This window comes from Furipterus horrens, unplaced genomic scaffold (genome assembly GCF_987537825.1).
Source record: "Furipterus horrens unplaced genomic scaffold, mFurHor1.1.pri manual_scaffold_6, whole genome shotgun sequence".
Lineage (NCBI taxonomy): Eukaryota > Metazoa > Chordata > Mammalia > Chiroptera > Furipteridae > Furipterus > Furipterus horrens.
This window is the reverse complement of record NW_028327176.1, coordinates 36,792,173-36,818,503: the sequence shown is the minus strand read 5'-3', so window position 1 is coordinate 36,818,503 and position 26,331 is coordinate 36,792,173. Positions and strand designations below refer to the sequence as shown.

Sequence of the window (26,331 nt, the reverse complement as noted above, 5' to 3'; positions counted from 1 at the left end):
CCACATTAGCTTGATACCAATGCCCTGAACCTCATTCTACTCACCCACAGAGTTTCACACACTCGTATCCAATGTCTCTCCCAGCTTGAAAATTCCAGAATTTGATAGTCATTAAAAATGTATTGGAAGTCCACCATCCCATATATCTGAAATTCTTTGGAGTAAGGTGCATTTTGGAAATCAGAAAATTTTGGATTTTGGGTTCATGTAATATACCCAACGGAGTCTGGGACCAGATTCATTTTACAGATCTTCTGGAAGTCTACAGGAGGAGCAATAGAAGTCTCTACAGGTAGCATACTGAGCACAGGCATACATCAGAAATAGTGCGGATTCAATCCCAAACCACTGCAATAAAGCAAGTATTACAATAAAGTGAGTCGTACTCCTTTAGCTGGTGGAGGGTCTTGCTTTTGATTTGTAAAAACATTGCAATATATGTGAAGCTCAATAAAGCAAAGTACAATAAAACAAGGTATACCTTTTAACTGTGATCTTACAAATAGATTTGGATTCCCAAATGCTAGTAAGGAGCAGTTTCTGAATTTTAATTAATATATTTAAATTTAAGGAAGAACAATGGACAGGGCTGATTTAAAACCTTTTTCTAAAGAAGTTACAGGCCTGGGATTCTGGTCAAGAGGGCGGTGTAGGTAAACACTTGCTCACCTCCTCACACAACCACATCAAAATTACAACTAAACCATAGAACAACCATCATTCAGAACCATTAGAAATCAATCTGAAAGGAAGTCCTACAGCTACATCAAGACTGATAGGAAGGGTGGAGATGCAGAAGAGGATGGTCCCAAACCTATGTGTGGTGGATTAAAATCAGGATATATATCACAGGAGCAAGGGGTTCCAGCCCTACACCAGGCCCCCCCAACCCAGGGTTCTAGTGCCAGAAAAATAGTCTTCATAACTTCTGGCTGTAAAAACCAGTGGGGATCCAGGTTTTGAAAGACAGAAACTTCAGGAGCCCCAGGCAGTTCCTCTTAAAGGACTCATGCACACTTAACACATTGTAGTGGGACGCAGAAAATTACATTTTTCACAAACTGTGCCTTTATCTTTCATAATAACAATGAAGAATACATTCTAAGGTAAGAAAATCAAAGTTTCATAAAGAACATTCAAAATAGTTTTCAATTTATAGTGATTTTACATAACGACAAAATTCATGTGCATGTTTCAAAAAATTCTTCTGCTCCCCCCATGATATGTCGGCACAAAATGCCCACATACAATGCGTTAATAGGACTCACTCCTGCTAAGCTCCAGCATAGGGGCAGCAGATTGAAAGGCATCAGAGTCATACGGGAAGAACTGAATTGTGCAGCATCAGGGTGAGAGCTTGGGGGCAGCTTTCTTCCAGACAGAAGTGCTGGCAGAGGATATTGTTCCTTTTCTGAGCCCTCCTCCCACAGATCCACAGAGACACAGAGCAAGCAGGCAGGCACCATATCTGAGACTCCATCCACCTGGCTCACACTGTTGGCCCCAACCTGGTGATTCCCTGAGGCCCCGCCCCACCCAAATTTTGGGCCCACCCAATCTGTTTCCAGAATTTTTTACACATGAATGGCCTGCCTTGGCCCAGGCTTCATATTTTCCTAATTTCTCTCAAACCAGCAGCATCTGGCTTCAGCAAGCCCCATATCTGCCGCTAAGTTGCCCCAGGCCTAGCACTATCAGCAGCTGGCTGTGGTTCACAGCCTGGCCTCTCCTGGGCACCTCCAAGCCCAGCACAAATGGCAGCCATTTGCAGATAACTTTGTAGCTTATGCTGTGTGACCTCACAGAACACAGGCAGTGGCTGACCTTGGATGTGCCCAAAGCAAGCAAGACTCAACTACAACAGGAGGGTGTACACAGACCACATGGTAGATGCACCTTGAGTACCCAGCTTGGGTAATAGGAGAGGTTGTGCCACTGGACCCTAGAGGACACCTACTACATTAGGCCACACTATTGTACCTGGGAGACATAGAAGCTCTACCTAATATAGAAACAAACACTGAAAGATGGAAAAAATGAGGAGACAAAAAAAAAAAAAAAAAAACAATGTCATATGATAGAATAGATCAAAACTCCAGAAAAAAGAAAACAAAATGGAGAAAAGCAAGCTACTAGATGCACAGTGCAAAGCACTGGTTATAAGGATGCTCAAAGAACTCAGTGAGAATCTCAACAGCATAAAAAAGAACCAGTCAGAAACAAATACAAATTGAAATAAAGAACAATTTACAGGGAAACAACAGTAGAGTGAATGAAGCAGAGAATCAAATCAGCGATCTGGAATATAAGGAAACAAAAAGCAACCAATCAGAACAGCAAGAAGAAAAGAGAATCCGGGAAAAATGAGGATAGTGTAAATAGCCTCTGAGACAACTTCAAGCATACCAACATTCGCATCATGGGGGTGCTGGAAGGAGAAGAGAGAGCAAGAAATGGGAAACCTATTTGAAAAAATGACAGGAGACTTCCTTAACTTGGTGAAGGAAATTGACATACAAGTCCAAGAAGTGCAGAGAGTCCCAAACAAGATGAACCCAAAGAGGCCCACACCAAAACACATCATAATTAAAATGCAAAAGGTTAAAGACAAAGAGAGAATCTTAAAAGCAGCAAGAGAAAAGCAGTTACCTATAAGGGAGCTCCCATATGACAGCTGATTTCTGAAAAGAAATTTTTCAGGCTAGAATGGATTGGCAAGAAGTATTCAAAGTGATAAAAATCAAGGACCTACAACCAAGATTACTCTTCCCAGCAAAGCTATCATTTAGAATGGAAGGGCAGACAAAGCTCTTCCCTGACAAGAAGCTAAAAGCGTTTATCATCACCAAACCAGTATTAGGTGAAATGTTAATAGGTCTTCAAGAAGAAGATAAAAAATGCAAACAATAAAATTGCAATAAATACATATTTATCAACAATTGAGTTAAAAAAAGAAACAAAAAACCAGAACAAGGAAGCAGGATAGAAAGAGAATCATAGATACAGAGAATGTTTTAATGGTTACCAGATAGTAGGGGCTTGGGAGGAAATGAATGAGGAGGTGAGGGGATTAAGAAGTACACATAGGTAGTTACAGAATAGTCATAGGGCTGTAAAGTATAGCATATGAAATGGAGTAGCCAAAGAACACATATGCATGACCCATGGACATGAACAAAGGTGTGGGGGTTGCCTGAGGGAGTGGGGGTGTTGGGTGGAGGGGGCAAAAGAAAAACTGGGACAACTGCTATAACATTGACAATAAAACACAATTTTAAAAAATTTAGGAAACATAGAACATCAGTACAGTGTCATGGGAATGTGGCCATGATTAACACTCTTGCTAAATTTGTATGGAAAGCTATTTGACTGTTTGAGTAAAATGAGAAATCACTATATTACCATGGAAATGAATTCAAGAGCCATTGTTACAAAAACAGTAAAAATATGGAAGAAGGCTCATTTATGTCAAGAAATTCTTACAAGAATAAAACTGTTCAAGCATGTAGCTTCCAGTCCAAATCCAGAGCAAGGAATTTCTAACGTTGCTTTGCTTGACTCTACTCCTTTCAAATATACTTTTTTTTTTTTCCATTTTTGAGGCAAAGAGCCTGAATAAGGTGGAGGAGAAAGCCCAGACTTCTCTCCAGGTGGGATGGAGCGGGATGAAGTACACCCAAACTTCTGTCCACCCAGCCTTCTTCTTCCTGTTCCATCCTTTTTCTACCCTGTTTCCCTCTCTTTCTTTCACTCTGTTTTACCCTGTATGCTGCGAATGCTCTGAGGACCAAAGGTATGGTATTGGCTAGTTGAAGGGGAAGCTGGACCAGAAAACTATCCACATTGAAATTACTTTTAATTCTCTCCTCAAATCATACCATTTTAACCCCTATATTTGTTCTGGGTCTCCCTTCTCACTCAGGCCTCACTCCTACCTGCACGTGTCGTAGAGGGCACCTAACACAGGGTGGTCCTGGCAGCTGGCCTCAGAGGTTAGTTACCTCAGAGAAAGCTGATCTGAGACTCTCTACCTGTTCTGACTGTTCAACGTGGCTTTGGATCTCAGCCTCCTTTCCTGCTTCGGTGTGGTGATGGGGTCGGGATGAGAAGCATCTCTGAGGGTGATGCAGGATCACAGCAGGTTTCCTCTGCGTGGTCCTGTCCCCACAGGCTCAAGAACTCTGACCAGATTTGGGATTTTTACCAATACTTCAACCAAAAGCCTTCCATTCCTTTGACTCGAGACATTTATCCCGATTTTCCACTGAGGGCTAGAATAAATGCCAGCATTTCTTTGAAACTTTGAGAGTACATAACAGACTTCTATTAGTTCTGCCAAAAGTGTGATAGGCAAAGGCACTACTGATTGGGGGGAGGGGGGTTGCTACATGGACGAAATCTATTATTTCAATAGTCATGACTTATTTTAATGAGTTACACACACACACACACACACAGTATATTAAAGCCATAATTTTACAGATATTGCTCATGATGAGTAAAAACAGAGAAAGCTCTATTAACGTCAATTTAAAGTAAAATATTAAGTAATAAGAGTATTGGTAATGACCAGCAATTGCAAAAATGATGGAGCTGGCAAGAAATAGGCTGCCATTTGAGGAACTGTGCCACTGCTCATGGGTCCCGTAAGTTCAATGCAGAGTGATCTGATTCTTTAAAATCACAGCCTCTGAAACATAAGCCATTATCCCATTGGTCACCCACCTAAAAATGCATGGCAAGCCCTACCTGCTCTGACACTGTACACCTGGGCATTTACTCTGGGCCACATCTGAGACACAGCAGGCCTGCCTGTCTACCATGCACCACCTGTATCTGCTCTGATGTTTGCAAGGGAGGGGGGAGGGGAATCTCCCAAGAGTGATAAATAGTGAAAGGTGTCTCTACCATCTTTCTTTGACTCTAGAGGCAGGAGTAAGCCATGGGGTCAGCTGTGTGCAATCAATACACATGAGGATGCCTGGCCATGAGGATGCTCATTCTGAACCAGTTCCTGAAATCTGCTTTGAAAGCCCAAAGTCAGACTCGGTATCGGGGAGAAAAGTACAGCAGGGTAAATGTGACTTTTCCCCTGATCCCCACGTTAAAATTTATACTTTAATTATGTGATGCAATTTTTGGATGAGTTGGATAAAGTCACTGCCAAAAAGAAACCGTCATTTCTGGCTGCTGCTCCCCAACATCTAGCCAGTTTATGGTCAATAATCTTGTCTATCAAGTTATCTAAGTTTTGCTCCTAGTTTACCTTGAAGTTTCATAGTTCAAGGTCAAACATTTTTGACAGCTTTTCTCACATTTTTTACCTGTTTCTTAAATGCGTCTATCTGCTTGAAGTATTTTTCTGGATAAAGGTGCTTTGGCCCACGCTCTGCAGCAGACACCTTATGGGCCTTAGTTATCTCCTGGTCAATGAATGACGTGGACACTAAATTCTGTCATTTTCTACGTTGTCCCCTGTGCCTGGTATTCAGAAGTGGATCCACATTGGGATCCTAAGCTTCCATAAGAAAATAACAATCTAATCTTTAGATTAGCTGACTATAAAATACACCTTTTTTAAAATTTAACAAACACAAAGTATTTAAAGCAGCTGGACTCCAGGTATATATAGGAGGTACCATAGCCAGCTCACTTCCCTGTTGCTCAATTCTTAAGATCTGGTTGAAGACAGCATTATTTAAGGAGGATGCTGAAAGGACAGGCCATCTGTGCACTCTTCTCTCCATCGTCTGGAGTGTCCCCAGGCCAGCAGAGAGCTGCCATGGCCCACAGCCACCAGCCCGTGTGGAGGTTCTTCGGGAAAAACCACCCAATGAATAATAGCTCACTTCAGGCCTTTTAAAGACATTGGATCTCATGTCACAGAATCTTCTCTAGAAGATTCTCAGGAAACTTCTCTCTCATCTCAGCTATGGGAATAATTCCCCTCCAGCTGAACAGTGAGTAAGTTTTCACCGTGTGAACGCCATGACCCACGGTGCTGAGCACCCCTCCCTCAGTGCTGGCTTTGGGAGCCACAGTCAGGTCCAAGGCCCACCTGCAGCAAATGAACAGAGCTTCCACCTGCGCTTAGTGTATTACCATCCCATGTAACTTTAGCTTATCTTTCCTCTTCACATTTTCCTCTTTACTCTCTCTCAGCCCCAACTTCCTTATCTGTAAAAATTAGATAATAAGCCTATCACGGGAATTTAAAAAGATATATATAAATTGCTTTGTGTTCTCTGGTACACATATACTCAATATATTCTAGTAATAGCTCACATTTATTGAATGCTATGCACCATGACTTCCTCTAAGCATTTTGAGGGTGTATTTAATCTTCATACAATTCCATGAGGTTGGGGCTAGTGTTGTCCCTATTTTATAGATGTGGAAACAGAGGCTCAGAGGATGTAAAGAAATTTGACCAAGATCTCAAATCTATCATAGGTAAAATTTGGAATTGAATCCAGGCCTGCTGACTCTGAGCCAATGCTCTTAATGTCTACTAATATGGTAGCTCTTACTTTTAGCTATTTTTTAAAAATAATTTCTTTGTCTTGTTTTTCCAATCACTTATTTATTTGTTTGTTTATTTATTTTCAGAGGCTGCGTGCAGTCACATTCAGGGTCCAGGACGTCCCCATGTTTATAAATGAAAGTACCATTTCCCAGGATAACACTCAGTAGTTTTATCACCATGTTTACCTTTGCAGCTGGGCCACTGCTCATATGTACAGAAGCCTTTGTGCAGGTTAGAGAAAAGGGGATCCATTTATTTTTAACATACTTTTGATCTTGTATTAGATATATTTATGTAAACTGTCTTAAGTCCTTTGTGGAATTGATGGTTACAGAAAAGCAAATACAAATACAGAACTTCATTTTGCATTTAACACACTTAAAGTTATAGGTAGGAATTAATATATATTACCTTTATATCCTTGTTCTGTCTCCCTGAGATCAATTTTGGTTATTGGTTTGAAATCAGTATCCCATAATCGTATACACCCATCACGTCCACCAGTGGCAAAGCCTTCTTCACAAGCATACATGCTAAAGATTCCAGCCTGTTAATTAAGGCAGATAATACTCAATGCTGCCATCATTCTAGATAGATATGATAAGTGAGTCTTGCTGATTAAAAATCAAAACAAACCCCTATTCTCTGTTGAAATCTTGACAATAAAACAAGCAGCCATTTATAGTATTCTTTATTTCAGCTAGAATAAAAATTAATCATAATAACCACCAGGGAAAACTAGTTCAAGAGGTCCTTTGCCATTACTAAACTGATGGCAGGTTGTTAAAAAATTATTCATAATTCCTTGGTGAAAGCAGACAAGTGGTTATTATAAAGAAAAGATGTGACAACTGATCATTATAAAGAAAAGTAAGACAACAATGGAGGGGTTTCATATAAATTGCTGCCAAAATTATCAAGTAAAGATATTCAGGCTAGGAACATAAACACTTCGAATCTCAGTGAGCTCAGGAAGGCACCATCTGAGCCTACTTGAAAGCATAAATTATAGTGGCGTTAGCTTAGGCATCACTGAAGATGCTTTTTCATATCTGAAATAGTTTCATAATTTAAAGATGTTTTGCTACAGGAAAATACTTTAGTCTGTTTAAAAGTGCTATGAGTGAATAGTGTTAACATAAGAGAAATTAGGTTACTAAGACAGCTTTTATGAGTGAGGGCAAATACTGACCTCTTCACTGTTTTAAAAGCTGTTTCATAATTATCTAAGCCAAGAAAATTGGTCTTGAACATACAAGACAGTGAAAGAGCGAAAATTCCATAGCTCTTTTGCTAAGAGTTCCTTAAATTTTTCTTCCTACTATAAGTAATAGGGGATCAATTTGGAGGCAATAAGCAAAAGCTATCAAGTCTCCGGTAACACGTTACCACATTTCTGTCTACTGAAATAGGCTTTACATTCCACATCACCTCCCTCTTGTTATCTGTAGATACAGCAATGGGACCATTTTAATATGTGTCAAAATTGAGCCGAGTGGTCAGAAGTCAAGTTTGCCCTGTTCTTACCGAGCAGACCATCAAAAGAGAGTTTGTCGATGGTTTCTGTTTGCATTTTAACAGCTTGTGATGTGGCCCTAGAGGTGAGAAAAATCTACCTTACTAATCAATGTAAAAACAGTTATCTATTCAACATGTGGGCCACAGGCCCCCAGCAGTGAGATCACCCGGATGCACTGAGTCAGAATCAGCACTTGAACAGATCTCCAGCAGATTTGTAGGCACATTCAAGTTTGAGAAGTGCTGGTCAGTGAGAAAAAACTGATGATGAAATAGTTCTAGTCTCTGTTGAGCTACTGTTGATGAATAACAACACTAATCAGCCAATCAGTAATTGAGGTGAAGGCTAATTAAATTATAATGTTTTTGAAATATTTCTTCTAGGTGAACAAACAAATTTGGGAAATCTTTCAGGTGTATTTAGGACATGTGCAGCAGAGATGGATGATCCTAAAGCAAAGGGGAAAAAAATAGAGAGATCTGTGACCCTAACTTATTAAATAAAACATACCAAATATCTACACGGGAATACTTACACTATGCGCTCCTTGAATGGTGCGGACTAAATTGAGCCCTTTCCAGACATAGATGTCCCCATTTAAAGCACCAGAGTAGGTGATATCTTCTTTGGCACACGCAAGGCAAAGGATGGTCTGAAGATCCCCAGTTTTGCCAAATATCCCCCTTTTTGCAGTCAGGGCATTTCCACATAGTGTCCAAAACTAGAACATAAGTGATAAAATAAACATATCCAAAAACAGAGTATTCCGATGCATCGCATTATTAGTGTCTATTTGCCTGCTTCAATAATTTTCTACAACTGAACTAGGTACACATAATTTTAGTTGTTTTGTTGTGACAGCAGAGAACCGCAAAACATTTTAGCCAACTAGATTAAAAGAACTTAATGATATTTCAAAATGTTCCAAGTTCCAAAATTTCAAAAATTTACTAACTGCTTAATGGTAATTTAATATAAAATGTCAATGTTTTCAGAGTTGGAATAAAGTGGATGAATTATGTTTTTGTTTGATGAATTTCTTGTCAAATTATAGAACTAGTATAGGTTCACTTAGAGAAGTTTAGAAATAAAGAAAAGATAAATAGGAAAATTTAAATTATCTACAATCTCCTGGTGACATTTTAGGCATTTTTTGGTGTATATAAATATATTTGGAAATAATTTCTTTCTAACTAAAAATATTATAAATGTTTACTGTAAAAAATGTTACTTAGAAGTATGTTTTTAAATATAAGCTATAATTTCATATAGCCAAATCACTGATCAGCCTTTTCAGTTTTAGTGGTATAACTTATCAGGTGGAAAACCATAAGCATAAAGCTTGAGCTACTTTATAGAAGGCAGCAGGGAGACTCCCATTGTTACATAAAAATTAGATATTTTGCTTTGACATGACTATTTTTTTAATACATGAAATAGTATAACTTTAGTGCCATGTATAGTCCCCTCAGTTTATAATGGCTCTTTACATATGTCTAGTCATTTAATCTTAATACCCCCAAGAAGAGGCTAAGAGAGATATTATTAACCCCACTGGGAAGTGAGAAAAGAGAGCACATGTGGCTTGCCAAAGGCAAGGAAGGATTCAAGAGGGTTATACATGACAAAAATTTGACATCTTGATCTTTGCCTTGAGACTTTTAAATCTAATGAAGATACATGTAAAACAAGAGACCCTTTTAAGGCAGTCTATTCAGAATACCTACAAGGGGCAAGATAATTCAAAGAGAGGAACATGTTGAATTAATTGGGATGAGTAAGAGGGGGGTTTGGATTGGTGTGAAGAAGAAATTGCCCTGGGGTTCAGGAGAGCAATTATGGAAATCTAGGTGACAGGAAATGTGAGGAAAAATCAGTGACAACACTAATGTTCTGCGCCTGCAAGGGAGGGAAACGGTGGTCCTCTCGGAGTCGCTGGGTATCGGAGGGGGCAGTTCTGGGATGGCTGCACCACCAGGAGGGCTGGGGCCCAGGGAGCTGTGGAGAGGGTGACCCTGAGGGAGAAGGAGAGACAGACGTGCACCCCTTTGAGACAACACAGGATTCTTCTCTCGTTAAAGGGGAAAGTGTCAATGCTGGCGATTCATTTCTTTGGGTATTGTTTTTACAAAAAGGCATGAAAGTATATGCAGAAAGAATACAAAGAGCTGGGAAAAGATAGGTAAAAGCTTTGATTAGACATTTAATATTTAAGTATTAACTTTGAACCTGAATAATTAGACATAACTACAATATGCGAAAGAACTTGCTGCTCATGGTGACCCTTACGGCAGACACTTTTCTTTCTCACTATGTCTCCCCAAGCATCAAGATTAAAAAGAGAGTAATTAATTTGTAATGATTATCCCTTTAACTTGGGGTGTGCACCTCTGGCCTCAGTTACTGAATTATTTCCAGTTAGACAACCGCAGAAAGTATAGAGACCATTATCCTCAGACACAAAGGGTTCCTGATAAAATTACCCAGTCAGACGGTATTAATGTCAACATAAAATATTCCAAAAAATCAAATGATTCTCTAAAAAGGCAGGTATAAATGTAATGCCAGGCTAGGTATGAGGTTTTATCCAGAAAGTGGCAAATCTTTGACGTATTATCATTTCTTGAGAAGAACTTTGTTTGCAAAACATTGACGGTTTAGGGCAGCAACACATCATTAAACCCACATCCAATGAAGAGTCACTGTCTACCTTCTCCAATCCCCATTCAGACTGTAAGGCAAATTTTGTTGGAACTGGCAGTTACTGTGGAGTTCATCTGGCCCCAGGTAATCTCCAAGGTCCCTTCAGTCTCCAACTAGAAACTGGAGAACAATCAATATCCACAAACCTGGTAAACTCATTTGCTGTAAAACCAACCAAGCAGACAATGCTCAACCGCTCCTATTTTTCATGTGTTCATTTTAGATTGCTGTAATTTATTTGCCTATTTTCAAATCCAGAAAGGGTTTCACCATAGCTATAAAAATTTCACATAAAAATATTCTCTTGGAGAACATCAAAGATTTTGCATTCACTGTGTGACTGGAATCATTCATAAGCTGTTAGGCAGCTTTGGGGGAAAAGGGCGGGGATCCTAGAATTGGATGTAGAAAATATAGTGAAAATAATTTGTGGAAGCCTGTTGAAATTTGATGTGGTGTTCGTTCTTCCTAAACAAATTAATAAAGAATGGCTGAGTGGGAATTTGCAGATTCTTCCATTTGAGGTTTAAAAAAAAAAAAAGTTTGTTTTTGCTTGGAAAAAAAATGCCTAGGTTTGCTAAAACACAGTTAAATTTACCAGAATAAGCAGCTCTTAGAGTTTTCAAATGAAGTCCCAGGGTTTTATCTTCCTGTGCTCTTAGATTTAACTGATTAAAAGTTAGAGTTAATCAAGGACAGAAAGAAATAGGAAAAAGCTAGAGAATTCTATCAATTAAACAGCTAACTTATTATTTTTAAAAATCTGGTTTTGGAGGGAAGGGAGTTACGCCAAGTTAGATCATTAAAGAAATAATTTCTAAGTGGAAAGACCTCTACACAGGGAGCCAGAGACCAAGCTTAACTCTTCTCTGTGCCACCATTTTTGTGATCCTAGGAAATGGGAAAGGAAGTTAACATTATTGTGCCCCTACTGGTTTCATATACTGGTCAATGTAAATCTTAATAAATTCAGGAGGTAGCTTTTTTCCTAGAGGAAGAAACTCAGCCTCAGGGAGATTAACTAGCTCTCCCAGAGTCAAGTCAAGGGAGATTAAGCCAATATTCAGTACAACCTCCTAGGTCTTGGCTTCCTCCTGTGTAGAATATGCAGGTTGGACAATGGCTCCCGCGTCGGGTCCCAGACTCCCCGACCCTCTGACCCCCAGGCCCCCAGGCCCCCAGGCCCCCAGGCCTCCCAGATGGCCGCCACAGCCTCACGCAAGTCGGGCTCAGCATGAGCTCATGTATTTCTTGTGGCTCAGAGAACAACTCAGTGCCTTTGCCACATTTTTAGATGGATCAGAAACTCACATTGGCAGATACATATCTTTGATCAATAAAATATTAAGTTAATATTTAATGGCTACAGTACCTTTTGTGGCCAAAATCTTTCCAAATATTGGTTCTTGTAGAAAGAAAGTTTTATAAAGAGGTTCTTTGGTGATAATAACATTGATAATCTTTGAACACGTTATGGGCCAAGGGCCTTTCTGTTCCCCAGTCCCATGATTCATTCCATGGTGACCAATGCCTCCTATCAACTCCTGACTGAAGCGCCACCCATCCCCTGGGTTCTGCTGCCTTCAAAGCTCTCTGCCAAACTCACCTGCCCACCAAGGCTCACCACGAAGAGCACCCCCTTCCTGAAACAGTTACCATTCCTCTGACCACTGCGATCTCTTCTATCCCTGCAGAATTTCAGGTTTGCCTCTCTTACAGAATGTTGTTTTAATGCTTTTAATTGCTCAACTTCAAGCAAACTGAATATAGGGCCAGTTTTCATTCCTTCACATGGTACAAACTCAACTGTTTATCAAATTTAATGAGTTTTCTAGACTTTCGTGTGAACTGTGTAAAACATAAGAAAGGATCCTCCAAATGCTGCTGAAGCAACAAGTGTCTGCACTTCAGCAAACATATTCTTAGGTTAAAATTAGGTCTTTACTCAAGGGTTACAAAATGTTTATGAAGCCCTAAGGTGTTGGTAGGGCACCTGATGTTCGCTTCCTCCAAGATCAGAGAAGCAGGTATGAAGGCTCTAAATTTAAGAAAAACAATGTAAAATCAAGCAGTTTCTCAATACCAAATTTTATACACACACACACACAAATACCTAAAATTCTTTTTATACAAGGTACCAAAAATTTGAAAAAGATAACTGCTTTACCTTTATATGTTTTACTCCACAGCTAACCACTCTGTTTGGCTGATATGGATCCCAGGAAATATCAAAAATCTGTTTAAAAAATATTGAAAGTTGCTATGTTGATCATTTATGTGTTTTTTTCTTTCTTTCAAATATCAGTCCGATTGCCAATACTCTACCCTAACACTTAGAACACATGTTACCTGCAGAGACTGAAAAGTGGAGGATTAGGCTCTGGGGATGAGTTAGGAATTGCTCAGACATGTTTTATCATCTCATGTCTACTTACCTTAGGCCTGAATAAAGAAGTAATAATTAACCACAATCATTGAGAGCAAACTGGTATCATATTTTTAACTTTGTCCGTGCAGGGTAAACAAATCAAAATGATGTAGGATAATTTTTGATCAAATTTTCTATAGCTCTCCACAATGCTAATAAAACACTTTTGAGGTAGCTTTTAAAAATGAAAAATAAAAAGAATTAGAAAGTGTTTCATTCTGAGTAGGAAAATGTGGCGAACAGTTTCTAGTAATCATAGAAGTTCATATTCCTGAACATAAGGCAGAGTCACTTACCTGGCACTAAGCCCACCGAGACCATCGTTTTAATCTGATCCATAATACTAACATAGTTTCAGTTTTCCAAGGAACTGCAAACATACATGCTAATATTATTTATCCTTCTTTAAGAAGAGCTACCAGGCAGATTGCAGGTAGCTCTGTTTCTATTTGGGGGACAGGGAGGAGAAGACTGTCATCTTTTAGCGTCAAGTCACCTGTGGCAATTGTTTAAAGTGCATATTCCCCTGGCAGAGAGAATCTGATTTAGTGGGTCTGAAACTGGGTCCAGGCATCTGCATTTTTAAACAGGCCCTGGGAGATTCTGATGCAGGTGGTCCATGGACCGCATTCTCTGAAGCTCTAATAGAAAAAAGAACCAATTACCAGGGCCAGAGTCTAAACCAGAGTAAGAACTTAGGCTGCCAACTTCTCATCACATAGGAAGGAGCAATATGGACCAATCATCAGAGAAAGTAGGAAGACCTATAACCCTTGGTTAGGTAGAAAGGAACAATTACGGACCACAGAAAGAGCACTAAAGAAAGAGCACTTACTCCAAGTACCAGTGAGGTCCAAGTACCCATTTTAGCTGTGCGAGCTCAGGCAAGCTTAGTGTCTCTAACCTTAACCTCATCTTCTCCAAAATGAATGATGTCACCCCAGTTTCATCAGGTCAATTAAGGTAAGGTATATATGATTATTTTGCGGGCTATAAAGCACTCATTATACAAATGAGTACTGGGGATTAAGTATTTTAGCCACTAAAATAATTTTGAAGATAATCATTTGCCCATAAGCAGCCAGTAATAATTTATATTAGCATCAGTAATATAGAACAAAACTAGGTGTGATACAAATTCTGGGGTCTGGGAGAACAATGTTCTAAAAGAACAGTATTTCATTAAAATATTCTAGGTTATTGAAATTCCAGAGTTTTCGGCAGAGCAGCATTGCACTTCTTACAAGCTACTCCTAGTTGGTAAGCGTACAATACAGTAACAAAGCAACAGGAAAGTCATGTATTGATCCCACCCAATTCAGTGTACTTTATAAGATACGATGGGATCACAGCATGAACAGAAACAGTAACATCCAAAATGTAAGAATCACAAATATTTTCAACCTGTTCAGTGAGTATTAAGTTGTTACCATTAAATACCAACCAGTTAATACCAATACCTGGGGGTAGTTAGGTGTGGGAAGCACTGTGCCAGGCCTCTTTCAACACTGAAGTTCCATTGCTGGTCACTTCTGGACTCTCTGAGAACTTAATTCTCAAGTACAATTTGCCCAAATGTATAGAAAACAACTATGGGATTCCCTTAGTACCATTTTCTCCATAGATGGCTATACTAATCATATAAAAAAAGTTCTTAAAAGTTCACACAAAATTCAATATTTAATTATTATTTAATCAAGGCCTCATTCTGCATGAACACATATTGGGTAGAAATACAAAACAACTAGGGATCAATGTTAGACAATCATGCAAATTCGTTATTTTTTTAATTAGAAAATCAGGACACTAAGGTAGCCAAATTACTTTAATTATGCAAGACACTAGAGAAATCGAATTCTTACCAGTTAATGCATATGCCTGCTTCATATCCTATTTTGCCAGCCATGACTACATGGAATTATCATTTCTGATCACACTGATTTCAATATGAATGATAAGCAGGCCACAATTTACATTCAAGTTTCTCAAATATAGCAAGGAATCACAAAGTTGTCATTACATTCATTTGAAATTCAAAGGTGTATGCTTGTAAACATTTTGTGAATATAAATTTCTAACAACCACTTCCATTTCTAAATAAATACATCTAAACTTGGCATATAACTTCAAATTCAACTCTATTTTGATTTTATGAGGAAGCCATGAAAAGAAGTAACAACTTAAATAAAGCATTCGATCTCCAAAAGAGATGTCAACATAGCTATTAATCCTAAATTAATTTTTAAAAACAGTAAGTTTTTAAGTTGAATATGTAGGGAAAATATACATGTGGGAAATTTACTTTAAACAGTATTACAAACTTAGAGAAGCTCTATCACAATCCCCCCAGTTATACAATCTGTACGGCTTGATCCAACAAGGTTTTCTTACCCGGTCTGAGTGGCCGGTGGCTGAGGCCAGAAGCTTTCCCTTCCTCCAGTCCCAAATGCAGATGGTGTTTTTGGCATCTAATCCCACAGAGGCTAAACGCTAAGAATAAGAACACTAACTTAATACCTAAAAATGATGGCAAGATTTCCCATTATCCCTGCCTTCTTTCAACAAATGGTTACTGATTACCTACTATAGGCCAAGCATTGAGTTTCTTATGAAAAAAAAATTCTCAAGATTCATCTTAAATCCAAAACTAACGCTATCACAGATGACTTCCATAAATATATACTGAAATTTCAAAAACCTATCAGTTACAATTCATTTATCCTTCTTAAACATAGAAACATATGTGCAAAAACTCATGGATCCCTGATTAATCAGTGGAAACCATAGAAACAACTTGAAGGCAGGGTTTAAATTTAATTTTTACATTTAAGATCTTAAGGTGAGACTTAAAAGAGTCTAGGGTTTTATAGTCTGAAAGCCTCAACAAACTGCTAGAATTAAAGGGTTTGACAAACACACAGAGGAGAAATTCCATAAATGAACATTATTTTCATTCTTCTTAATTTCCATAATTTCACAATATGTCAGGTGACTCAAGAAGGATACATAATTTTAGTGAAAGTAAACTGGCACTTCATCTCCCAGTCCAAATTCCTTGGGTTCATATCAGCATTTGTCCTCAAAGGGAAAGGAAAATTTAATATGACTATACACATCAAGAGTCCAGACACATATTAGAAACACCAAAATCAGAGGTCCCCGCAGGATACCTCTTCTAAGGAAAGAGTACTGCGCAACAGACAGAGGTCTGGACTGGGAGTAAGTAGTTTTGGCTTCTATTTTGACCTTGTGAGAAGCCAGACATGAGACCTTAAAAAATTAATTTACCCTCCTTAAATCTCAGTTTTCTTGCCTGTAAAATGAATGTAAAATATTTGTTCTGTTTACATTTTTGTGTGGATCAGTTAAATAATATAAGGCAAGAGATTAAAAAATAGTACTACTGAAGTATAAGAGTCTCAGAGCTTATGTATTTCATCGAGTATTAATATGTTTGAATGTGCATGTATGCACATGTATGTATGGAAAAACAGGCAGCCCTATATGGCTAAATACACACATTATTATTCAGAGATTATTCAGGTTTTTTCACTATAGGTAGCTTCCACTAGGAATATTTAGTATTAAAAAATATAGTTGGAAGTTGTAAGATGTGCCCTTAAGAAATGGGGTCTTTGCTGTAATTTTTAATTGAGTGTTTCAGCAATAGAAATTATTTTAAGACATTGTTGTATTTTTATCTATAAGAAAACTCAAAGTAAGTGAATTCTATTCAGCTGATTCTTTTTTTTTTTTTTAATAGAAAAAGCAGTAAGATAAACACAGGCACTAAAGTAAAATCCACATTTCTTGATTGAGACAAAGCCAAAAAGAATCTATTTTGTTCATCTATAGTGACAGACCCCACAGCTAGCTACCTGAAGAGCATTTATATTCCCTTTGTGCTTGAGAGGGGATGGGCCATTTGTCATTTTCTAAATATCACTTGATTCCAGTGAACTCTGTCTAGGGGATAAGGCAGACCTGAAGCAATAGTCATCAGAAAGCTGTCATGGTAAGCAAATAGGAGGTTATTTTTCTCAACTGACAGTGAAGTACAGGTATCCCCCACATAATATGGTACTTCTATAACATGGTTTCGCTCTAACATGATATGACTGTAGAAGATAACCAAGAATTGCTGGTAGAAGAAGAAACTGATGAGGCAACTTTGGTGGAAATGACATCTGGAATGTTCCAAGGTAACTTAGGGGATGATAGCACTGATGAAAATGATGCAGTTAAACAATTTATTCTAAAAAGCATAAAGAAAGGCCTAGACTTAGCCAAACAGTTAGAGTCATATTTCTTAAATGAAGATCCTTGCACTGAAAGGAGCACAAAGTTTAAGAGAGAACTTCAAAAGTGCTTAGCACTGTGCAAAGAAATTTATAAAGATCTCTCAGCTAAAAGCAAGCAATCTAAGATATTTTTTGCCAAAAGTAGAGCATAGAAATCAAGATAATGCTGAAGAAAGTTCGGAGGATGAAGATATCTTGTCAAAAAGAAAACACATTCGGTTAATGGAGCTTAGTAGTGATGATGAACATAACTTAATTCATATTAATATGTAATACTTTTGATGAAAGTTGCTTTAATAAAGAGAAATTATAAAAATATAACAATGTTGTTTTTTTTAATTTTTGGAACCTAACCCTCCTTTTTGTACTAGTTCTTTGTTTCCTATAACATGGATTCCCATAACATGGCATTTGTTAGGAACCTTAACAACTGTGCTATTCGGAGGTTACAGGTACTATGAGTCCACCCCTACCCCCACCCTGCAAAATAGAACCTAAAAGTTAAAGCTGATTTCCCTCAGTCACTTTACAAGAATTTGTATGTAGTCAAGGGCACTGACCTCTTTTCCCTTAGGCTGTCAAATAAAATGACAACAGCCAACCAATGTAAATGAATCAAAATCATACCTATTTTTTGTCAAACTGTGTGCTGCAGAATTTTAGCAATTAGTTTATGTGTGCCGTGAGATTAAAAAGGTTGAAAATTGCAGTTTTAGAACCAATTCTGATAAAGAACGTTTGCTAGGAAAATGAAAACAAAATCAGATTAGAGAATGTGCACTTAAGTACACGTCCAAGCACACATTTACACTGTATGTGCATATGCATCCTGACACATTCATTCAATTTAGTCAGGAAGTCAACAACGGCAAGTTTAAACAAATGTCACTCACCAGTTTTTGTCTTTAGACGCGGCTGTACAATGGAACGTAGGCATTATCCTGACTAAATTAGATGAGATTACAATGTAGTAAAATCAAAAACATATATACCAGAGGTCTACATTGTAGTGAATCTGGTTCTAGAAAGAAAAATGAATAATGATCTCTACTATTTCAAAAGAGCAGAATGCAAGTCTGCAAATGTTAACTGTTTAAAAAGTGACTCAAGCCAGGTCCTGCCCTATAATCCACTGAACTTCACGTAAACTGCACATTTGGTCAAGCTTCTATGAATAAGTTGACAGGTCTTTCCACAGCATGGACTTACAGAATTAACTCTGAACTTTGACAAAAATTGTATTGAAGAAATTAACTGGCAGAAATACGGAGGGGAAAAGAAAACAAAGCACATGGGGAAGGCAAACAAGGCAGGACCTTAGTGAGGAGGCCAATGCAGTGGGAGCCAGGAATGATCCCTCGGTATTTCCACTCCCTTGCCAATAACAGCGTTTTAAAATTGAGATATAACTGACATCTACGACATATGAACAAATCTTTTCTTCCAAGTATTGCTGGAAGTCAAAGAAAAGACAGAAACTCTGTTAGGGGCACTGGGAAGGCTTCATGGAGACCCTTGAAGTTCGTTGAAGAATGAGTCACTTTAAAGGGTAGAGTGGCTGAGCAGGGTCCTGCGGTGCAGAGGACCACCTGGAAAGGGCCTGAAGGTGCAAGAGAGCAAGGTCTGGTCAAGGACTCTTGCTGACTTGTCCGGTTTGACCGCAAGGGGATAGTGAAGATGAGGCTAGAAAAGTTGGTTAGCCTAGAATGCCCAGCTACTAAATGGGGACTTGATTCAGTGGGTCCTAAGATTTCTTGTTTATAAACAATTCTCTGACACACTTTTTTTTTTTTCAGTTGGTGGAATGTATTATCAAGTAATTTACTGTGTCTAGACCAGTTAAGAAGTTACTTAAATTGTCAGGAAAGACACAGATTTGGAACTTGAAAGATGGTGGCAGAGTAACTGTAAAGAAACAAATGAATACACATGAAGCAGTGACTGCTTGGATTCTGGGCAAGTGGGCAGGGAGAAGTTGTTAAAAGTGACCGCAAGGGAAAGAGTCAAAGAGAATCTCCTCAGTGAATTATTAGGAGATGATGTCATCTTCTGAAAGCAAGGGGAACCAAGGTGATGCTCAGGGTCTATGCAACAAGTTTGGTCCAACCCTTAGTCCAAATAGGAAGCTAACAAGGGAAGACCAGGTGGAATTGCTGAGTCATGAGGGACTTGATCAGCAAGAGCTCATGACCTCCTTCCTGGAAGCTTTTTAACAGGATGGTGAGACTAGGGGAACCAGGGTGGGCTTACTCAGAGCTGATGTCAGCGCCACAAGCTTGGAAAAGGATCGAACAGGTGAAGACCCTAATAAGCTGCCAAGGGGAGACAGCAAGGGTTGATAGACTGTGTGCATTATAATCCTAAGAGACTTACGAGAAATCACTAAAGAAAATGAAAACAGAAAAAGATACACACCTGTCCATCTGAGTCGAAAGCCAGGCAGGCAACTCCATGTGTATGGACATCTTTAAGAATAGACACAGTCTGGACATTATAGGAATCCCATATACATATATATGGCTCCTTCCCAACTTGGCCAGTTGCAACAAGAGTTTTATCTGGGTGTAAGGCAAGGCTGAAAAAGAAAAAGGTCTCTTTTCACATCCTCCTACCGAGCACAGTTAAGAAAACCATTGATTATCTTTTATCCACATTTGTTTTTCATTTAAATCATCTAACAAGCAAAAGAGTCTGAACTGTCCCCCCAAATAATTAATTACCCAATTGGTAATAAATGATCAACTTTGGCAAAGAGGTTTAGCATAATTTAACAATAGTTTCATCTTATTTTACCCACTTGATTACCTTGAAAATGAGACACTATTATGATTATAATTCCATGATTAGAGAATCTTCTGTATGGTTCTATAATTCCTTTATGTCCTGATATTTACTTACTGATTTTGAAAATACTATTCAGCCTTCAAGTTAGATTTTGGCTTTAATTTAGGAGGGAAATGCTGTTGCTAGGAGAAAGTGCACTCCTCAGAATTAATTAAACCTGCTTGCAGAAGCTGCATAGCACACTCATTAGGATTTCAAAGCAAGGAGGGGTCAGAGTCAAGTGCTGTTTCTGTTGCCATAGATTATGCATTTTAAATGAAATTGTCTACTTTACATCAATTACTGTGACACCAGGAGAACTGCTAATTACTATGCTTGTGTTCTGTAGAGCTTTTTCCCTCTGTAGTTCAATCAAAATAAAACTTGGTCAAATACCAGCTAGAATTTCTTGGAGTCTAGCAGTCAAGAGGGAGAGATGTTATCATTACTCTTCTCAGCTGAGAAATCACTATGATGTTTTAATTCACTGTGCACAGTTGTGCCTTTCTAAAAATAGGCATTGGGCATTAAAAACAAACAAAAAAAGAGCACCTTACCTATATTTTTAAAAACTAGCAGATGACTGTGTACACAGTAACCAAAGTTACACACACACCCCCGCCATCAATGTCCCCACGATTTTAATAAGAGTATACACTCCAGAATCAGACACCTGGATTTGCACATGTGCTGCCCTTTACTCCCTCTGGTCTTTTGAACATGTTGCTTGATTTCTTTTGCCTCAATTGCCTTACCTATAAAATGAAGATACTAGATAAAAATAGGTAATATAATGACTACAGAGCATTTAGCACATGACCTGGAACAACGTAAGCACTTGATACAAGTCGCTTTATCACCATCATTTGCGTAACTGGCATCAGATAGATACAACCAACATCATCATGTCTCTGTGGATATGGTGTGCCTTTCAAAAGTAAACTACTTCCTGGTTCTCTACTGACTCCGTGTGTGGTCCCCACAATTCTGCAGCCACCAAGCACCACAGGGTGTCACAGTGGCCCCATCCCACTGTGCTCCCTTCTGGGCCTCCCACCAAACCTAGTGCCTGCCATCTTTTGCAGAGGACCCCTGAGTTCCACCCCGGCCCTCACTGACAGGCCCCCGAAGGCCCGTGTACCCTGGAGTGAGCGCACCTTGCCTTCCCAGGAGCGTGGAGCGCCCAACGCCCCACTCCACAGGTCTGCAGCCCAGGCACTGCCTGGAGGCTGGACGTCTGCTCCGCTTGCACTCTCCCGTCGCGGCTGGGTGCTGCATCGGGTTTATGTTTTTCCTTTTAGGCAAAGAGAGTGCAGTGAGAGCCCACAGGGTGCACTTTGTGGCTGTGGCTGTGTTGGGCAGTGAGAGCAGGTCCAAATGGAGGCGCAGGGAAAGGGTGGCCTGAGAGTCGGGGGAGGCTCAAAGCACAGTGGAATCGCGCCCCACGTGCTGCTGCCACAGCCTCTCTCCCCGGAGGAGCCCGGAACTCATGGGATCTCGGGAGTTCTACAGGAGCCAGCAGAGGAGACCCCGGATGAGAAACACTTGGTGCCCCAGGCACTGGAGGCTCCTCATCCTCGATTCGTCAGCGAGGTGCCTGGCTCACACCACCTGTCAAGCCAACCCCAGTCCTCAGTAATGCATCACCCTCCCCACTAACCCAAAGTCAGAGTCACAACGCAGGGCACTAGGCCCCACCTGCTGCCAGGTGTTGGGGACCAGGCTCTGGCTTACAGGCTGTGCAGGGGCAGACCGCCCAAGGCAAGAGCCGGGGAAGAGCTGTGTGAGGAGCTGCAAGACCTTCCAGAAGGAATGAAGGCTCCAGGGCATCAATGTGGGCTTTTGGCTCAGATGCTGGGGCCCCAAGCAAACGTTTTCCAAGGCCCGAAGCTGCAGTAATCCAGGCACACTGTTTCACTGCACATCCTCGGGGCCAGTTGTTTCTCCAACTGGCAGCGGCAAGGTGTCCAAAATTTGTTCCCGGGGTCCATCGCTGCCTGTTTCTGGAGACTTCCTTGAAGAACAGCCTCAGGACACTGCTCTCTCCTTCTAACAGTGAGCCTACTCATTCAAGCCCTTCCATCAGGAAATGTTCGCCTCTGCTGGGGATGCCCACGAGTTTGGGCAGGGCCTGGGGGGAGGGTGGGATTTCCCAGGGAGGCAAACTAGGTGCCGGTACACTCTGGCTTTAGCTGAGTTGCCAGGAATGAGTGAGGATCCAGGTGGAGGGGAGGAGAGGACAGGTTAGGGGGCACTGAGCGTCAGGGGAGGTTCAGAGAATCAGCCAGGCCCCAGGTGCTGCTGCTGAGGCCACTCTCGCCCATGGAACTCCATCTCTCAGAATCTAGGGAGTTCTAAGAAATGGCAGAGGAATCTTGGGATGAGACACACCCGGGAGCCCACATCTGTGCCATCTAACAAGTGCTTGCTGGAAGATGTCTCCTTGGGAATCTTTGTAAGGAGTAATATAAAGAGATAACATATATAAAGGCAGTGCTTTTTCATAATATGTGGATGGTAGAGGTTTTAAAACTTGTTGCAGTTGTAAAACATGTTGGCATTCAGATTGACGAGAAGTGACCAATAAAGCATAAAGTGACCCTCCTAACCTTAACTTTGCTGGGGCAGCTTTGGCATTTGATGGGATCTGTGTCCTAGAAAATTACAAGCAGATTACAGATTGCCATATTTGTTTCATTAAAGTAAGTGGATGGGAGAAGTCTATAAAAACCTAATGACAAACTGGTATATGTATTTTAGCTCATTCATTCATTCATTCAACAAACCCTTATTTAAGTACCCAAGAAATGTCAGGTGTAGCATTATAAATACATAAACAGAAGATGCACTGCCCAAGAAGCTCAGCTGATGAGGAAGGGCAGACATGTAAATAAATAATAAAATGTCAGTACATATATACAATGACATAAAAAGATGGGAGGATAGAGGATGGAGTGACCAGCTGCCCAGGACATTAGCAAAAATATGAGTTCATGTGAAACACAAGGCATAAAGGGCGTCCATGTGAAAAGACAATGTCCACCGCTCAAGTGTTGCAGAGAAGAGCAGGAAATGAGATGGGTCAGACAAGCTGGGGCCTCCATAAAAGCCCTTAGAAGCAGGCCAGGGAGTTAGGGCATCACTGACCGTTATTAGCAGGACACAACGTGGACAGTTCATATTTTAGGAAGGTCACCCTAGCAGCAGGGAGGCCCAGGGGGAAGCACAGATGGGGTAAGGGCATTGGGACTAGGTGAGAGACAATGAGGCAAGACAGGGGTAGAGGGGATGGAAAGGATGAATTGAAGGATATTTAAGGGAAAGAGAGAAAAGGTTGAAGATTCTTGAGGCTAAGGAGAAACTTGAGCATGTCCAAGTTAACAGAACTTTTTTGCTTGGGTAACTGGGTTTATAACTCCCAGAGCTTGACATCAATCGAGTTAGCAGCCTATGAGCCTGATCCTGGGGAAAATGGTCTTAACTCCATCCAATTTTTAGTGAGGACACCAAGGAGACTCCTCAGGTCTGGAGTCCTGAGGGGTCTGGGGAAGAGGATTTGACTAGACTGTATGCTCCAGGAGGGCAGGGCAGTTTCTATCATTCTGTACACGGTTCTTGAAATATCATATGGCAAAGTAAGCGTTAACTAAGTGCTTGCTGGCCCTGGCCGGGCCAGATGGTTGGAGCGTCCACCCGTACACCAAAAGGTTGCGGGCACGTTGGGCATGTGCAGGGGGCAACCAATGGATGTTTTTCTCTAAAATCAATAAACATATCCTCCGATGAGGATTAAGAAAAATAATTAAAAACAAACCAACAAACAGACAAACCAATTGCTTGCTGAAGGAGAGAATGACACCATCCTGGCTGCCGGCTGGCCTCTCCCCTCACAACAGGCAGTAGGTTCTGCCTGGGGGCTGGGAAATAAAGAGCTGGTTGCAAACTGTCCCTAAATGGTCAGAGGCACTTTCCAGAGACATAAATGAAACTGCCTGGCTGTGTTCAAAGCTTCTAGTTAAAACACTTGAGATACTCGGTAGATCCCTGAGGTTCAGAAGAGCCCAGAATTTAAAAAAAAAAAAAAAAAGTGTCCTAGGTCATCATTCTTGCTATGATTTCTTAATTCCTGACTTTTCTCAGTTCCTTGAATGAAGGGGAAATGAAATAGATGGTTTCCAACAAATCTTTAAAGGGGCCTTCAAAATAATTTATCATTATAAGTTATTTAATTAGCAGTGTGACCTAAAAACATCCCATTGTGGATTTGAAGTATTTTTACTCTGGTTATTGTCATTCTTTTCATTCATAGTGAAGCTCATAAATTTATCACATTTATGAAAAAGTTCACATTGGAAATGTTTTTCTTCTTTTGTTTGTTGTTTGGAGTTTGGGGATTTGTTTCGTTTTATTTTTGTTTGTTTTTTGCCAGAAGCTGCTTTACGCTGTTCTTTAAAACACCTCTTCCCAGCAGATGATATGACATTGACCCATGTCCCTCCTTTGTCATTTGAATACATTAACAAAGTTATCTACTTTTCTTCTTCTAAGCCAAGAGTCTTTGACTTCATTTCTGTGGCCTGAATGTGACATGATTGTTTAAAATGACTCATAATGTTCCTATTTATCCATGTCCATGTCAAGAAAAGGGAGTACAGAAAACCACCTTTGTTCACTTGGCCAGCTGTTCCTTTCCCATCAGCCTCCCAGAAACTTCACTCCTTTCATCTGGGTGACACAATGACAGCATCCATGTATCTTCTAGACCACAGCCAAGTGGCATTTACTTTTATTTTAAATTTGTCATATCATTTCAGCAGCACTTTATGCATCTCATAAGACAGGGAAATAAATGTGACAGCTTTAGTCACTAGATTTGCAAGAGCACCGGAAAGCACTTGTTTAAAAAGCAAGTTAGGCCTCTCATCCCTTTTCCCAACATCTCTTCATTTAGGAATTAAAGAAATTCATAAAAAGTTATTTTGGCCTTGGCCAGTGTGGCTCAGTTGGTTGGAGGGTCATCCCGTAACTTGAAGGGTCACGGGTTCAATTCCCAGTCAGGGCATGTTTGCAGGTTTGGTCCTGCAGTCGGTTGGGGTGTGTACAAGAGGCAACTGATCAATGTTTCTCTCTGACATCGATGTTTATTTCCTACTCTCTCTCCCTCCCTTCCCTTCTCTCTAAAGTCAATGAGCATGTCCTTGGTAAGGATTTTTTTTATTTTTAAATCATTTTGAGCAGAATCTGGTTTTATCTAATCTCAAAATACCTTTTGAAATTTTGGTTCCAAAGCATCTAAATGACAGGTATAAAAATGCACTCGTCGGCAGCCGTCCGTCTCGAGAGACGATGGTGTAGCTTCTTAAGAGTCTATCTGCACCGCCGAGAATGGCTGTGCAGTCCGACTCGGGAGTGACACGGTATCTGTCTCCTCCCGTGTTGAATCGACATCTTGCGATGACGCTGGAGTGTCCTCTCCAGTGAAGCTGAAGCTACAGAGCCTGGGCAGGGTGATATGGAGGGTCTGCTGTTGCCCATGCAGCAGACCCCCCCTCTCTTCGCAGCTGAAGGGTCCAAGGGAAAGATGGAGTCAATACAGCTCGGCTTCAGGTGCGCCGCAGGAGTTGCCGGTGTTGACTACAACGTCGAACCGCCTTAGGGACTCCAGCTCCGGATTTTCTGTCGGGGTTTACTCCCTTAGCCTTTCCCCTGAAGAGGTATGCCGCAAGGCAGCGGAGGTTTTTTGGAGTCAGAGTTTTCCTTCTCTGATGTGCCCTGACTGGAAGATCGAACCAGCGACACTTAGCTCGCAGGCCGACGCTCAATCCACTGAGCCAAACCAGCCAGGGCCGAAAAATGCACTATATATATATGTATGTATCCCTCGTATAAAACCAAATCCACCCCTGCTGCATACTTCAGAACTGTCTGCTCCTCCCTTAGAGGTGCCTGGGCCTGAGAAGCTACCCTACAGTGATGCCTTTAGATCAGCCAACAGATTAAAAGAAGGTGGGTCCCCTTATCCTATCAAGGG

At 40.3% G+C, this 26,331-nt stretch overlaps 1 protein-coding gene across 2 annotated transcripts in view; it reads right to left on the bottom strand.

Moving 5' to 3' along the window:
* The window catches only part of EML6 (EMAP like 6), a 263,951-nt gene that overhangs the window by 127,896 nt on the left and 109,724 nt on the right, over nt 1-26,331 (bottom strand). For both annotated transcript variants that reach the window (XM_090281297.1, XM_090281296.1), the window contains exons 2-6: nt 19,893-20,052; nt 15,568-15,666; nt 12,916-12,984; nt 8,581-8,766; nt 6,938-7,073 (exon numbers count right to left, since the gene is read on the bottom strand). In XM_090281297.1, coding sequence (XP_090137423.1) covers nt 6,938-7,073; nt 8,581-8,766; nt 12,916-12,984; nt 15,568-15,666; nt 19,893-20,052 — 650 coding nt within the window. The remainder of the gene's footprint in view (nt 1-6,937; nt 7,074-8,580; nt 8,767-12,915; nt 12,985-15,567; nt 15,667-19,892; nt 20,053-26,331) is intronic.